Here is a 13,579-nt window from a genome sequence, read left to right on the forward strand (position 1 = left end):
TCCGGGAGGAAAAGAGTATATTCCTCCTCATAACTCAGCCTCCAAAATCCGGAGCTTCGTTCTAATTGGACTGAGATCAGGTATCCACCCTTCACCAATCTCTGAGCAGGGAGATGAAATACACTGATTGGCTTAGGCCTGGGTTACCTAGGTGACCATTCCTGAACCAATCACTGTGACGGGGGGGTGGGATTATGCTGATTAGTTCCGGCCATTAGTTGACCCACTCTGAAGCTGGGAGTTTGGAGGATGTCGATCCAACTTTTAACTTGATGGCTTTTATGACTGGGGTAGGGAGGGGAGAAAAAGACATTGTGAAGGTGATCACATGCGCAGATCATTTCTTTTTTCTTTTTTCAAAATATATTTGAAAAAAAATCACAGATGTACAGGAAAGTTGCAAGGACAGTACAAAGAACTCTTTTCCCTCCTGAAACATTTCCCAAGAAAATTGCCAGCATGGTGCCCTGAATGTTGTTGGGTGTGTCCTACAAACAAGGACATTCCAAGGTAAAGAGACTCTTGTTCCCTTTGGTTCATAAGTTTTATGTCAGACAACGCATAGCCCACATTCTTCCACCCAAACTTTCCATTTATGCATTTATTTTATCTCCACAGACTCAGGGATTTTTATTTTATCAAGAAGTTTATGATCTCAATTTTAACATGGATGCTCAAACTGTCCCAGGTTTGGCCAATGGGAGCCCTTCAAGCTGGCTCTCTGTTCTTACACCTGTTCTCATTATTCTTTGAGCATTTCCTTACTCTCTGTTCCCGCCCCCGCCCCCCCCCCAAAGATGCTCCAGGCTCTTCTTGTATCTTCTCTGTCCCCTCTCCCCTGGAATCAGCCATTTTCTCAAAGGAGAAGGGAGGGTGCTTTTGAATGCAGGTGGCTGACCCCTCACCTCTGAGTGACCCCCTGGACTCTGATTTCAATGCGGCTGGCCCCCCGGCCAATGGCAGAAGCAATGCTCCAGCGGTTGCCATGGAGACTTCTGGGCCGCAGAGCAGCGGAAGGAGGCGGTGACGTCACTGCTGGAGCAAGTGCAGCGGCCACATCCTTGTCTTCGCCGGGGCCACAGGGCACTGAGGGCAGCCCCGGGGCCAGCCGCGAGTGACCAGCCACCCTGCTTTCTGGGCCCCCATCCACGACACCCCGGCATCAGCGGCCCCAGGGAGACAGACCCGCCATCCCAGATTTGCTGAGGCTGTCAGGACCGGTGAGACCTCTGGAGACCATCACCAAGAAAAGGGAAGTGCATCTTTAGACCCTCCTTGGTGCAGCCTTGCCCAGACTGGGGACCCACGAGCCAGTTGGCAGACGCCACCTCTGTTTCACTGTGCGTAAGTCCCTGGGAATTCCCAAGCGCCTTCTCGGGGGAGGTTACAGAGAGCTGGACACCGCAGCCCTGCGGGCAGGGCCAGGGGCATCCTCCGCTAGAGGGACAAATCGGGCCCTTGAGGCCTCCCTCTTACTGAGCCTTTGGGAAGGGATCGTGGCATCCTGGATAATTTCGTGCATTCCCGAGGCAGCTCAAGTGTGCACAAGCAGGCATACTGCTGCCTCCGGGAGCTGGGCAAGATGCTCTTCGGGGTCAAGGACATCGCTCTGTTGGAGCACGGGTGCAAAGCGCTCGAGGTGGACAGTTACAAGTCCCTGATGATCCTGGGAATACCAGAAGACTGCAACCATGAGGAGTTCGAAGAGATCATACGGGTCCCTCTGAAGCCCCTGGGCAAGTTCGAAGTGGCCGGGAAAGCCTTTCTGGAAGAAGACAGATCCAAGGCAGCCATCATCAGGCTGGAGGAAGAGATCAATTACGCCGTGATCCCCAGGGAGTTCAAGGGCAAGGGCGGCATGTGGAGAGTGGTCTACATGCCCCGGAAGCAGGACATTGAATTCCTGACCAAGCTGAACCTCTTCCTGCAAAGCGAGGGCAGGACGGTGGAGGATGTGGCCCGGGTCCTGAGGCAGGAGCTATGCCCAACAGTGCCGGGCCCCAGAGAGCTTCCTGCCAGAAAGTGCCGGGCGCCCGGCCCCGGGGAGAAGCTGGGGGCCGGGGCCCCCGCGGACGCTGACGGGGCGCCAGCTCTGGACTCCGTGGAGAAGCAGAGCAAGGCTGGAGATGACAAGAGAGGCAAGCGAAAACACAAGAAAAGCCGTCGGCGGCACCATGCCTCTGACAAGAAGCTGTGAGGTGAGGCGGGGAGGGTACGAGGGGCAGCAGGGTGGGGGGGGGCCTCTGAGTGAGTGCAGGTGATGAGGGGAAGGGGCAGAGGTAGGCTTTGAATTGGTCTGGGGAAGTGGATTGAGTGTGGAGAATGTGGGGGAAGTGGGGAGTAGGACTCCAGTGTGTGGGTCACTGTGAATGAGAATGGGTGTCATCTGCGTGATCGTGGGCATCATCTGACTAGTGTGAGTAAGGGGGCATTTGGATCTGAGTTAACTTGTAGGGTACATCTGAGTGATGGGGGTAATGCCTGGTTGAGCATGCGCCATTCATTCATTCATTCATTCTATGGCTATCTATCACACACCTCCTGTGTCCCAGGTGCTTCTAGGAGCTGGGAGAAGGGAGCAAATCCAACACAGATCCCTGCCTTCATGGCACTCGTAGAGACTGGGGAACATGTGAGTTACTGGGGTACCTCTGAATGGGCATAGGGACTGTTTGAGTAGATGTGGGTAATATCTGATTGGGCGTGGATCACTAAGTCATTCAACAAACATTTTCTGAGTGCCCACAGTGTACCAGGCATGGTTTCAGGCACTGGGCAAACTGCAGGGGACAAACAGACCCAAATTTTGCCCTCGTGGCACTCAGATTAATATCTGATCAGGTGCGGGGAACATCTGAGTTACTTGAGTACATGAGGGAGCACGGTACCATTTGCGTGTGTGGGTAGCATCTGAGTATGAACGTAATATATGAGTTAGAACGGGTAGCATTTGAGTAGTTGTGGGCCACGTGTAGCTGTGGGGGCAACACCTGAGTGTGTGTGTGTGTTTCTGAGTGGGTGAGGATAACTTTTGAGTGACTACCCCGCAAACACTGAACAACCTGGAGACCCCAAGGGACCAGCTGGGAGGTCGCAGTCCCACAGTCCTAGCCGAGCACCGCAGCATCCGGACTGTTGCCATGGAGACCACAGGTTGTCGTGTCGTGTGTCCCCCCCCTCACCCACCCCCACGTGAGCAGATGTTTCCAGGAAACAGAAGAGGAGAAACAGTGTCCGTGATTCCAAGGGTTTGGAGAAGGTCTCTTGGCAGCGTTGAGGAAAAGCCAAGCCAGAGGACCACATCAGGGAGATCTCTGCTTTGGAGAAAAGCCACTATCCCCTCTCTGCACCCCCCAGAGTCCTACTGTCGGGGACAGCCCCTCTTGCTGAGTACGTGTTGCCAGGAAGAGACACAGACCCTTCTAGCTTTGGACCCTGCTGGAGATCCTGCCATTGCAAAGTCTAGATCCATTTTTCGTTTTTTTTTTGGGGGGGGGGGGCGTTGTTTTTGTTTTTGTTTTGTCTTTTAAAGGGATGGACCTTGAAGGTAACTCTCATCCAGAGTGGGCCAACCTGTTTTGCAGAAACCATGCCTGACCAAGTGAGTTGCCTGCTTGCCACACCTGAGGAGCCCAGCGCTCTGTGTTTGACTCTGTCAAAAGCTGTCGCTGTCCTGTACACACTTGGTCTCCTTTACAAGGGATGGTCACACATGGGACTCTTCTGCTCTGATTGGCCCCGGGGGTGAGGATATGGGTCTCCCCAAATTCCATTCCAGAAGCTCCGACTTAGGCACAGGGGCCACCCCACTCTAAAGAACAAAAGGCAAGACTTTCAGGAAATGGTCCAAAAGGAGGTAAATAATTAGGAGGTCACCCTCAAGAGTTACCCATTAACAACATAAACTTGGAGTCCCCCGTGATGGTGAAGAACAACAAAAACAAACAAACAAAAAAAGAATGGGTAAAATCCAACTGTCCGTGGGTAGATAGAACTCTTATTCAGGGACATCCGGTCTACAAATTTGCAAACTTCCACTAGTTCAGGGATTCGCAAAGGTTTGGGCTGAATTTCTTTGGTTTAAAAAAAAAAAGTAATTTACATATATGCCACTCTGATTCTCACCTACCAAAGCATGAAAATGGAGAACCCCCCCCAACATATTATTGTGGTGGGCATCAGTCATGTCTGAATTCCAGCATCCAACCCCTGTTCTTATTTCTGTGAGGCTACCCCCTTAGCTCCCACACTGAACAGAGCCAAAATGTGAAGATTCTCTCTCTATGCAACCCCCCACCTTGGCAGCCAATGTGCAGGCAAGGGACCTACACTCAGGCAGTCAGAAATCCCTCTTAGGTCATTGCATTCCCAGCAAGCATCAAGACAGAAGGAATTTTTAGAGTTCACAGGTGATGACACCCTAAAAATCTGGAAGACTCTGATTTCTGTAAACTCCCTCAGCTGGCTCTGAGTCATCAGCCTCACCATCCTTTTCTTTTGTGCAATGGTTGGGATGAAGCTTTTCCTGCCATCCCTGCATATATATTTACTGTTCTTGCAAGTGTATCTGTGGTTGTAGCGCTCTATTGACCTTTTTCTCCCTTGTAAGTTTCCAGCCAGGGAACCTCACTCGCAGTGTATCGTGTTACTGTGTTCATTGTTGCCTCAGAGTCTGGGCTTGGATAAGACCTCAGGCACATTAGCTTGTTGCATGCCATTCTCCCATCAAGGCACAGTCATTGTATCATAACAAGGGACAGTGTGACATTCCTTATTGTCTATTGCAGCATCGAGACTGTATTTGTGCATATTGTGGGTTTGGGGTGTTTCCCACACAATATCCATATGTGTGATACACAACATGAGTGTGAGTCACTGTTCAATGTTGCCCCTAAAACCCAATCTCCTACCCCTTCTCGAGGTTTTCTGGAAGTTTCCTGACATAGCAACGCAAGCAGTTGTGTCAATTGGCTACCATTTGAAGCCAGTTATCTGTGTGAGTCAAGACCTGGCTGGCACACAGCAAATCCTAAATGAAAATTCCCAGATAAATTGGACGTGCTGGCTAGGAGATGCCCACAGTTGGCCTGGTGAAGCCCCATTTCTCAAGACGGGGTTCCGCTGAAACTCTTCACTGTTCTTCGTGGTTGACACTCTATTGTACAAATAGGAACTTGCAAAATAAATGTATGTGAATGCAATCACAGTATGCTTTTTGATATGTTGGGGAATCCACACTAGATCTAATCTGGAAAAATAATCTAGGAGCGCCTGGGTAGCTCAGGCGGTTAAACATCTGGTTCATGATTTCACCTCAAGTCATGATCTCAGGGTCACGGGATCAAGCCCCATATTGGACTCTGTGCTCAGTGGGGAGTCTGCTCGAGATTCTCGCTCTCCTCCTCTGCCACTTCCCTCACTCGTGCATGCCCTCTTTCTCTCAAACAAATAAATCTTTTTTTAAAAAAGGGAAAAATAATCTATCTGGTAAACAAACAAACAAACAAACATTGTAAAAACTGCTTCTGTGGGCTGCCTGAAGTTTTCTAGGGCTGTATTATTTTTTTAAGGGGTAGCATCAGATCTCATGGCCAATAAAACACCAAACACACAACTTTCTTCTATCCCAGTGGCTCCCAGTGACTGATGGAGATGAAATGGTTTATCTGGGATAAAGTAATAAATAACGGCCCTTCTGTGTTCCAGGCACTGTGTACAATCTTTCGTACTCATTAATCCGTGGAATCTTCCCAACCACCAAGGCTTGGCACTGTGGGTCCACAACACCTTATCCAAAACCTCCAGGTCAGATGCACTTCAGAATTCAGTTTGGGGGGCACCTGGCTGGCTCAGTTGGAAGAGCATGTGACTCTTGATCTTAGGGTTGTGTGTTCGAGCCCCACATTGGGTGTAGGGAATACTTAAACTTAAAAAAAAAAAAAAGAATTCAGGAAGTTCAGGATCTCAGAAAACTGGTACAGTAACTATATCTTATACCATGTAATTCACCCCATGGACAGGTTTGGGTAATTCCCATAATCAAAACCCATTAGTATTCTGTAAGGAAATGTAGGATATTGACATGAAAGGAAATAAATTCAGACTATAAAGAGCCTCATATTAGTCTAGATCTTGCCTCTAAATTTTTTTCCCCTCACTTTTCTGGAGGGACAGGGTGATGCAAAGCTTTCTGAGTTAGTTGAATTTCATTAAAGATTAGCGATTAGGAGACGTACTACCATGACGATCTTCATCTCACTCTATGGATAAGGAAACCACACAGGAAAGCTCAAGAAGGACCGAAGTCCAGGGCTGTCTAAGGACAGTCTGCGTTCCTTCAACAGTCCTCGGTGAAGACCAGGGATTCTGAAGGAGGGCCGGGAACCTCTGAGAGGCCAACCTATATGTGATTCCCATAGGGCTGACGCTGGTGATTCTCCCTGGGTTCCCAGCTTGCCTCTCTGTGCTTCTCTACCCTGCTCCGCACCCCGGGAGGCCACGTCCTTGCACTGTATTACCGAAGCGCCTTTGCCGGATGACTTCCGGTCTGGATCAGCCAATGGGGAGGCAGCGGCAGGAATCAGAGGGCGGGAGGAGAGAGAGGTCCGGGTATTTCTTCTCTGCGCTTGGGCTGCTGGGCTCCCTCTGCTTTCTGGCGACTGCTGGATCCCTCTACAATGACAAATCAGTCTGTTTAGTCACTCCTCTACTTACTCCATCCCCCTTCAGAAGAAAGTTCAACATCTGTAGAGCCCATCAACCCCTGCCTGCCTCAGCACCCCATCTCACGACACCCTAGCCACCCCAAGACATGCTCCTCCCCACCCCAGAACTTTTGTCCCGGTTGTTGCCTCTGCCTGGGATGCTCTTACATGACTCCCCCTGATTCTTACCCCTCGGGTCTCTTTTGCCAGGAAGTCTTCCGTGCCACCACAGGATGAATTATTCCCCGCCCCCCCTTTATCTCCTTATAGCTCCTCTGTATTTTTCTGGCTTGGTATGTCTCTCAATGGTGATTAATTTATTTGTAGAGATCTTTGTTTAATGCCACTCCTCCTTGTAAGACTATGAGCTCCCAGGAAGCAGAGCTGGGTCTGTCTCATAGTATCTCTGTGGCCCAACACTGTGCCTGGCACACAGTAGGTACTCCAGAAATTCACATACATGTGTGATTGTTTTAAGGTAGGTTTTATTTTTATTTAGGGATGGTAAGGCCAAGAGATCAGGGGATGACTGTCATTGAAAAGAGAGTTTGTTATATTCACAGAGCCCAAGAAAATGGGACATGTTACACCATGGGGTGCCACAGGAAAAAACCATCTGCCATTGGTTAGGAGGCAGAGGGAGGAGAGAGGGAACCCTGGGCAAAAGCGTTTATTATGGTTTCTGCAGGAAGAAATGAGTGAGGCAGGGTAAGCAGTCTTATGATTGGCTAGTTTGAATAATTTCAGGGGTGCCTGGGTGGCTCAGTTGGTTAAGCATCTGCCTTCAGCTCAGATCATGATTCCGGGGTCCTGGGATGGAGCCCCGCTTCTGGCTCCCTGCTCAGCAGGGAGCCTGTTTCTCCCTCTCCCTCTGCTGCTCCCCCTACTTGTGCCCTCTCTGTGTGTGTGTAAAATAAATGAATAATTTCAGCAGATGCTGGGGTCTAGGGGCTGTCCCTAGTTGTCTGGGACCTGGCCCCAGGGTGCATAGGGCAGGTGGATGGTGCCAGAATGGGAGGGCTGGAGGTGTGGGCTCTGGACTGGTTGGTTTGCATTTGAAGAACATGTTCAAGGGCAGGCAGTGTTTACTTTCTCTTGGAATTGCCTGAATCTAGGAGCGGCAGTCCCTCAAAGGTCAGCCAGGCTACAGATACCCATGCATCAGAATATGGAAAATAAAAGACTCGGTCATTACGGTAATAAACAGAACACAGATAAATATCTATGACATGACCAGGGGAACTGAATCTGAAACTCCTCTAATTGGCTTGCTCACTAGGCAACCCGCCAAATAAAGCAGCCTGGTGTATGGAGGTTTGGAGGTGAAGAGTAGTGTTGGACGTGTGGCCTGGGTTCGAATCCTGACTCCTCCACTTCCCCAAAGCACAATGAGCCTGGGCGAGCCATCGAGCCTGTGTCTCCTTGCTGATTTGTAAAACAGGAATAGCAGTAACCTATTTCACCAGCTGTGGGGAGGAGTATCCCCATTCTGACATATGAATGATGTGGCACAGTGGCTAAGAGGAAGGCAGACATTAAGCATTGGCCACTGGGGTCCTGGGGTCCTGGGTCCAGCTGACTGTGTTTTGCATGGACAAAGAGCATGTTAGCCTGGTTTTAGATCTCACATTCCTGAACTAAACGTGGGCCCAGCTTCCTCAGAAGACAGTATGTTCTCTGTGTTCTGACAAAGGGCTGTCTTGGAACCTGGGCAAAGCGGTGAGTACCCCCCTTGGGAGACAGCATCCAACCCGGACCTGAGCATCAACAGGGTACATGATGGAGAGAGCGCCCAAGGACTCAGAGCTTCGCTGACAGACCTGGGTTCAAGTCTTGACTCTGCCACCAGCTGGTGGTGTGCTCTCAGGGAGGTGACTCCACCTTTCTGGCCTGTTTCCTCATCTGTAAAGCCGGACTAACACATCCCATGCCAGAGTTTCTTTGCACCAAAGTGAGGGTATACCGTGCATTATAAATATGGGCTCTGGAGTGGCACCTGGGTGGCTCAGTTGGTTAAGCATGTGACTTAGGTCAGGTCATGATCTCAGGGTCCTTTGATCAAGCCCCCCCCCCCCCGCATTGGCACTGGGCTTCCGGCTCAGCAGGAAGTCGGCTTCTCCCTCTTCCTCTGCCCCTCCTTCCCACTGGTGCGCACGCACATGCTCTCTTTATCTCTCTCAAATAAATAAAATCTTTATTTATTTGACAGAGAGAGACGCAGCAAGAGAGGAGCACAAGCAGGGGGAAGTGGGGAAGGGAGAAGAAGTCCTTCCGCAGAGCAGGGAGCCCGATGCGGGCCCCATCCCAGGACCACGGGACCATGACTTGAGCCCAAGGTAGATGCCTAATGCCTGAGTCATCCAGGTGCCCCTCAAATAAATAAAATCCTAAAAAAAATATAAACATAGGCTCTGGAGTATTATTCATAAGCACCCCATAGTGGAACAACCCAGATCTCTACCGACCGGTGATGAGATAAACTATGGTAGATTCATACCCACAGACCATCACATAGCAACAAAAAAAATGGACTACGGATGCACACAGCCACATAGGCAAGTCTCGAAATCCTTACCTCAAGGGAAAGAAGTCAAACAGGACACATACTCAATGATTCCTTTTCTAGAAAACTCCAAAGCGGCACCCTCTAAGGGACAGAAAGCAGATCCATAGCTGGGGGTAGGCTACAAAGGGCACAAGGGCACAAGGGAACTTTGGGGGGTGATAGAAGCCTTCTCTGTCTTGATTGTGGTGATGATGACGCTAAAACTTACAAGACGAGGAGTGCCTGCGTGGCTCAGCCACTTGAGCATCCGACCCTTGGTTTTGGCTCATGTCATGACCTCAGGGTCATGAGATCGAGCCCTGTGTCAGGCTTGCACTGGGCCTAGAAGCTGCTTAAGATTCTCTCTCTCCTTCTGTTCCTCCCCACTGTGCATGCTCTCTCGCTCTCTCTCTCTAATCAATCAATCAATCAATCAATCACTCAAACTTACCACATGGGGGGCACCTGGGTGGCTCAGTGGGTTAAAGCCTCTGCCTTCAGCTCAGGTCATGGTCCCAGGGTCCTGGGATCGAGCCCCGCATCGGCCTCTCTGCTCTGCAGGGAGCCTGCTACCTCCTCTCTCTCTCTGCCTGCCTGTCTGCCTACTTGTGATCTGTCAAATAAATAAATAAAATCTTAAAAAAAAAAAAAACAACTTACCACATGGGACATTAAGAAGAGTACATTGTATAAGATGTAAATTATACTTCCAATAGAGATGATTTTTTTTTAAATGAAAACAAGAGTGGGGTGGTAGGGAGGTGGGCTGCCTGGGAGAATTACTTCATTTCCATGCCTCAATCCCCTCATCTCTGAAATGGGTTGATATTACCACTGATTGCTGAGGGCAGTGATGAAGACACAAAAAGAGGCATCTTTATGGGAAAGTTAGGTATATAATGCCAAAGGTTTCATAGACTCCTGGAAACAGGGACATCTAACCTCTGGATCACCCTGGGGTGAGGCTGGGCAGCGGAGAGAAGTTCTGCAGGCAGGGGCTGCGGACCCTTGAAAACCCTTCTAAGGTTCTCATCACCCATACCTGATCCCGGGGGGTCAGGAGACAGCACAGTAATTCGTTTTGGGGATAATGATTCTTGAGAGACAAGGTGACAGGCTAAAACTTGGATGTTTTAATTTGGAACTTTCCTCATTGGAGTCCGGGGGGATTAGCAGCCACACTGGGGTGGGGGTGGGGGTGTCTAGATTTGTTCCCTGTGCCTGCTGTCGCAACTCACTACAAACTAGGCAACTCAGAACAACAGCACTTTATTCCCTCGAGGCTAGAAGTCCGAAATCAAGGGGTTGGCAAGGCTGAGCTCCCTCTGAAGGGTCTAGGGGAGGCCCCTTGCCTCTTCCAGCCTCTGGTGGATCCTGGTGCCCTCTGGCTCATGGCCACACCACCCCAGTCTCTTCCTCAGTGGTCACACTGCCTCCTCTGATTCTTCATGGCTTCTCTTCTGTGTCTTTATATCTCTCTCTCTGCTTCTTTCTTATGAGGACACTCCTGCTGTCCCGCCAAGATAATCTAGGGTATCCTCATCCCCAAACCCTTCATTACACCTGTAAAGATCCTTTCCCAAATAAAGTAACACTTTCAAATTCCAGAAATTGGAACCTGAAATCTGGGGGTAGCCATTATCCAAACTCTTACGAGATCTCTGAGATTCCCACCCCTCCCCTGCTTTAAGGGTCCCTCTATGCTGCTAAAAAGTGGAGAAACCCTAATTCCCAGTCTGGCTGGTTTGCAGGCGCTGTGTGGTATTTCCACCTGGCCAAGATCCCCCCATGCCTCTGCCCAGCCCTACCAACCATCACCTCCGTCAGAGTCACTCGGGGAGATTATTTTTGTAATGCTGTACCCCCCCCACACACACACACGTCCTAAGATGTTCTGATCCGGTAGGTTGGACTCGGGAAATTGTGATTTCTAGAACTCTCGCCATGATTCTGATATACAACCAGATTTGCGCATCACTGCTTTAGAGAAATGTGACACATGAATGAATGAATGAATGAAGGAATGAACGAACAATTTTTCAAATATACAACTATTCTGTTGACTTTGCTTCCAGACTCACCAAAGAGCCTCCAGATTTTGTGTTGAAGAGGTGATAGGCAGGGATGTCCTGACTATGTGGCCAGTTCTGGAGGCCAGCGTCTGCCTTAAGGTCGGGTCAGGATCCTGAGATCCTGGGATCGAGCCCCGCATCAGGCTCCCTGCTCAGCAGGATCCTGCTTCTCCCTCTCCCTCTGCCTGCCACTCTGCCTACTTGTGCTCTGTCTCTGTCAAATAAATAAATAAAATCTTAAACAAACAAACAAACAAACAAACCAAAGGTCACCTGGGAGAGAAAGCTTCAGAGAAAGCTCACCAATTTGCTCCCGATCCCCTGGCCGCCATAGGCAACTGGGAAGATAAAGGAGGCCTGAGTGATTCAAAGCTCTGTCACTTACTAGCTGTGTGGCTTTTTTTGGCCTCATTTTTTCTCATCTGGAAAATGGGAATACTTGCTTAAGAAGGGTCGTGAGGAGTAGGGCACTTGGGTGGTTCAGTCAGTTAAGCATCAGACTCTTGCTTGCGGCTCAGGTCGTGATCTCAGGGTCATGATCTCAAGGTCATGAAATTGAGCGCCCCTCCCCCCCCAAGTTCAGCCAAGAGTCTGCTGGAGATTCTCGCTCCCTCTGTCCTTCCCTGCATTCTCTCTCTCTCTCTCTCTCTCTCCCACTCTCAAATAAATAAATAAATCTTTAAAAAAAAAAAAGAGAGAGAGAGAGAGGTTGTAAGGAGTAAAAGAAAAATTGCACAGGGACAAGGAGAAGGTAGGAGCTTGATCAAAGTGAATTTTTTTTTTACTTTTTAATTTTTTATTAACATATAATGTATTATTTATTAACAGAGTGAATTATTATCAGGATTATCATGCTCCCTGCTTTTGGGCATACCCAAAGAAGGGTGGAAATTGTCATGAAAAAAGAAAACCGACACTGATTTGCCTGCACAGATGTGGAAAGGACTTCAAGACTAGCCATTCAGTGGAAAAAGTGGAATTTACAGTAATAGATCTAGGGCAATCCTGGTTCATTCACTCAACAACTATTTTGAGCAGCTACCCGCACCGTTCTAGGTTCTGAGAACTGGGCAGTGACCAAACCAGACAGATGTCCCTCCCTTCATGGGGCCAGTATTTGAATAGTGAGACAACAAACAAACAAAAAGTAAATAAATAAATAAGAAAATACTAGGAAGTGGTAAGCACCATGATAAAAATGTGAAAAATCCCCTGGGGTAAATTCTAAAATTACACATGTAAGCATTTTTTTTCCCTGCAAAAATACAGAATGTATTTCCCTGTGGTTACTTCGTGGGAAGAGGCTGGAGGCTGGAGAGAGAGACTTGTTTTTCACTTTATACCTTTTTGGAACTTCATTTTCTTAAGGGGTGTGAGTCACTTTTAGTATTTTTTACTTATTTTTTATTTTATTTATTTATTTGACAGAGAGAGCTCAAGGGGGAGCGGCAGGCAGAGGGAGAGGAAGAAGCAGGCTCCCCGCTGAGCCAGGAGCCCAAGGTGGGGCTCGAGCCCAAGACTCTGGGATCTGGACCTGAGCCACCCAGGCGCCCCTTTAGTATGATTTTTTAAAGTAACAAGCAAGTGTAGCTGGGTAGAGCAATCCAGGCCACGTTTTGCTTTCTTCCCCCACTCTTTTTGGATTTTTCATCTCTTTTAAACACGTATAAAAATGGGAGCCGTGATTATCATTTGTTCTGGGGTGGCTGGAGAAGAAGGCTTTTCGCTGCCAGGGACCTGAGTAATGTAAAACACCCAGAGCGGAACTGCTCAGGGGTTGGCAATTTTTGTAAGAATGTTGAACGTTTGAGGTTTTCATTTTGAGGATAATCCTCCCCGCCCCGCCCCACTCCCAGACACACACACACACACACACACACACACACACACACACACCCCTTTCCCAGTTGCAGAACGCATGTATCTCATCTGCGAGGTCATTCCACTTGGAAGTCTTGAGTTTTTGGACTTGGATCCATAAACCAACATTCCTCAAACGGGTAGCCTAGGGATTTTTACCTTCCGATAGCTTTTCCGGGAAGCTGAGTAGGGGGATCAGGCCTAAGGTAGGGATAAGGAGCCCAGAAGAGGTACGGCCGGCTCCCCTCTCCGGACCCTCCCCTCCCAGAGCCGAGCCGCGCTAAAGCGTGTCTCTGCGTTGCCGTGAAGACCGCTGGGCGGCTGGAAACTCCGCGCAAGGGAGGAGCCGGGCGGGTGGAGGCCAGGCGGGGGCTGAGCGCGCCGGCTGCGATGGAGCC

At 49.4% G+C, this 13,579-nt stretch overlaps 1 protein-coding gene across 1 annotated transcript; it reads left to right on the forward strand.

Moving 5' to 3' along the window:
• Positions 1-1,582: 1,582 nt before the first annotated feature.
• On the forward strand, positions 1,583-2,197 carry PNMA8C (PNMA family member 8C; the record flags this gene model as incomplete). The annotated part of the gene is made up of 1 exon (XM_080828417.1): positions 1,583-2,197. One exon carries the CDS (start codon positions 1,583-1,585, stop codon positions 2,195-2,197), a length of 615 nt encoding a protein of 204 aa, XP_080684543.1.
• Between the last annotated feature and the right edge of the window lie 11,382 nt (positions 2,198-13,579).

The sequence above is a fragment of the Martes martes genome, assembly GCF_963455335.1.
Source record: "Martes martes genome assembly, chromosome: 17".
Lineage (NCBI taxonomy): Eukaryota > Metazoa > Chordata > Mammalia > Carnivora > Mustelidae > Martes > Martes martes.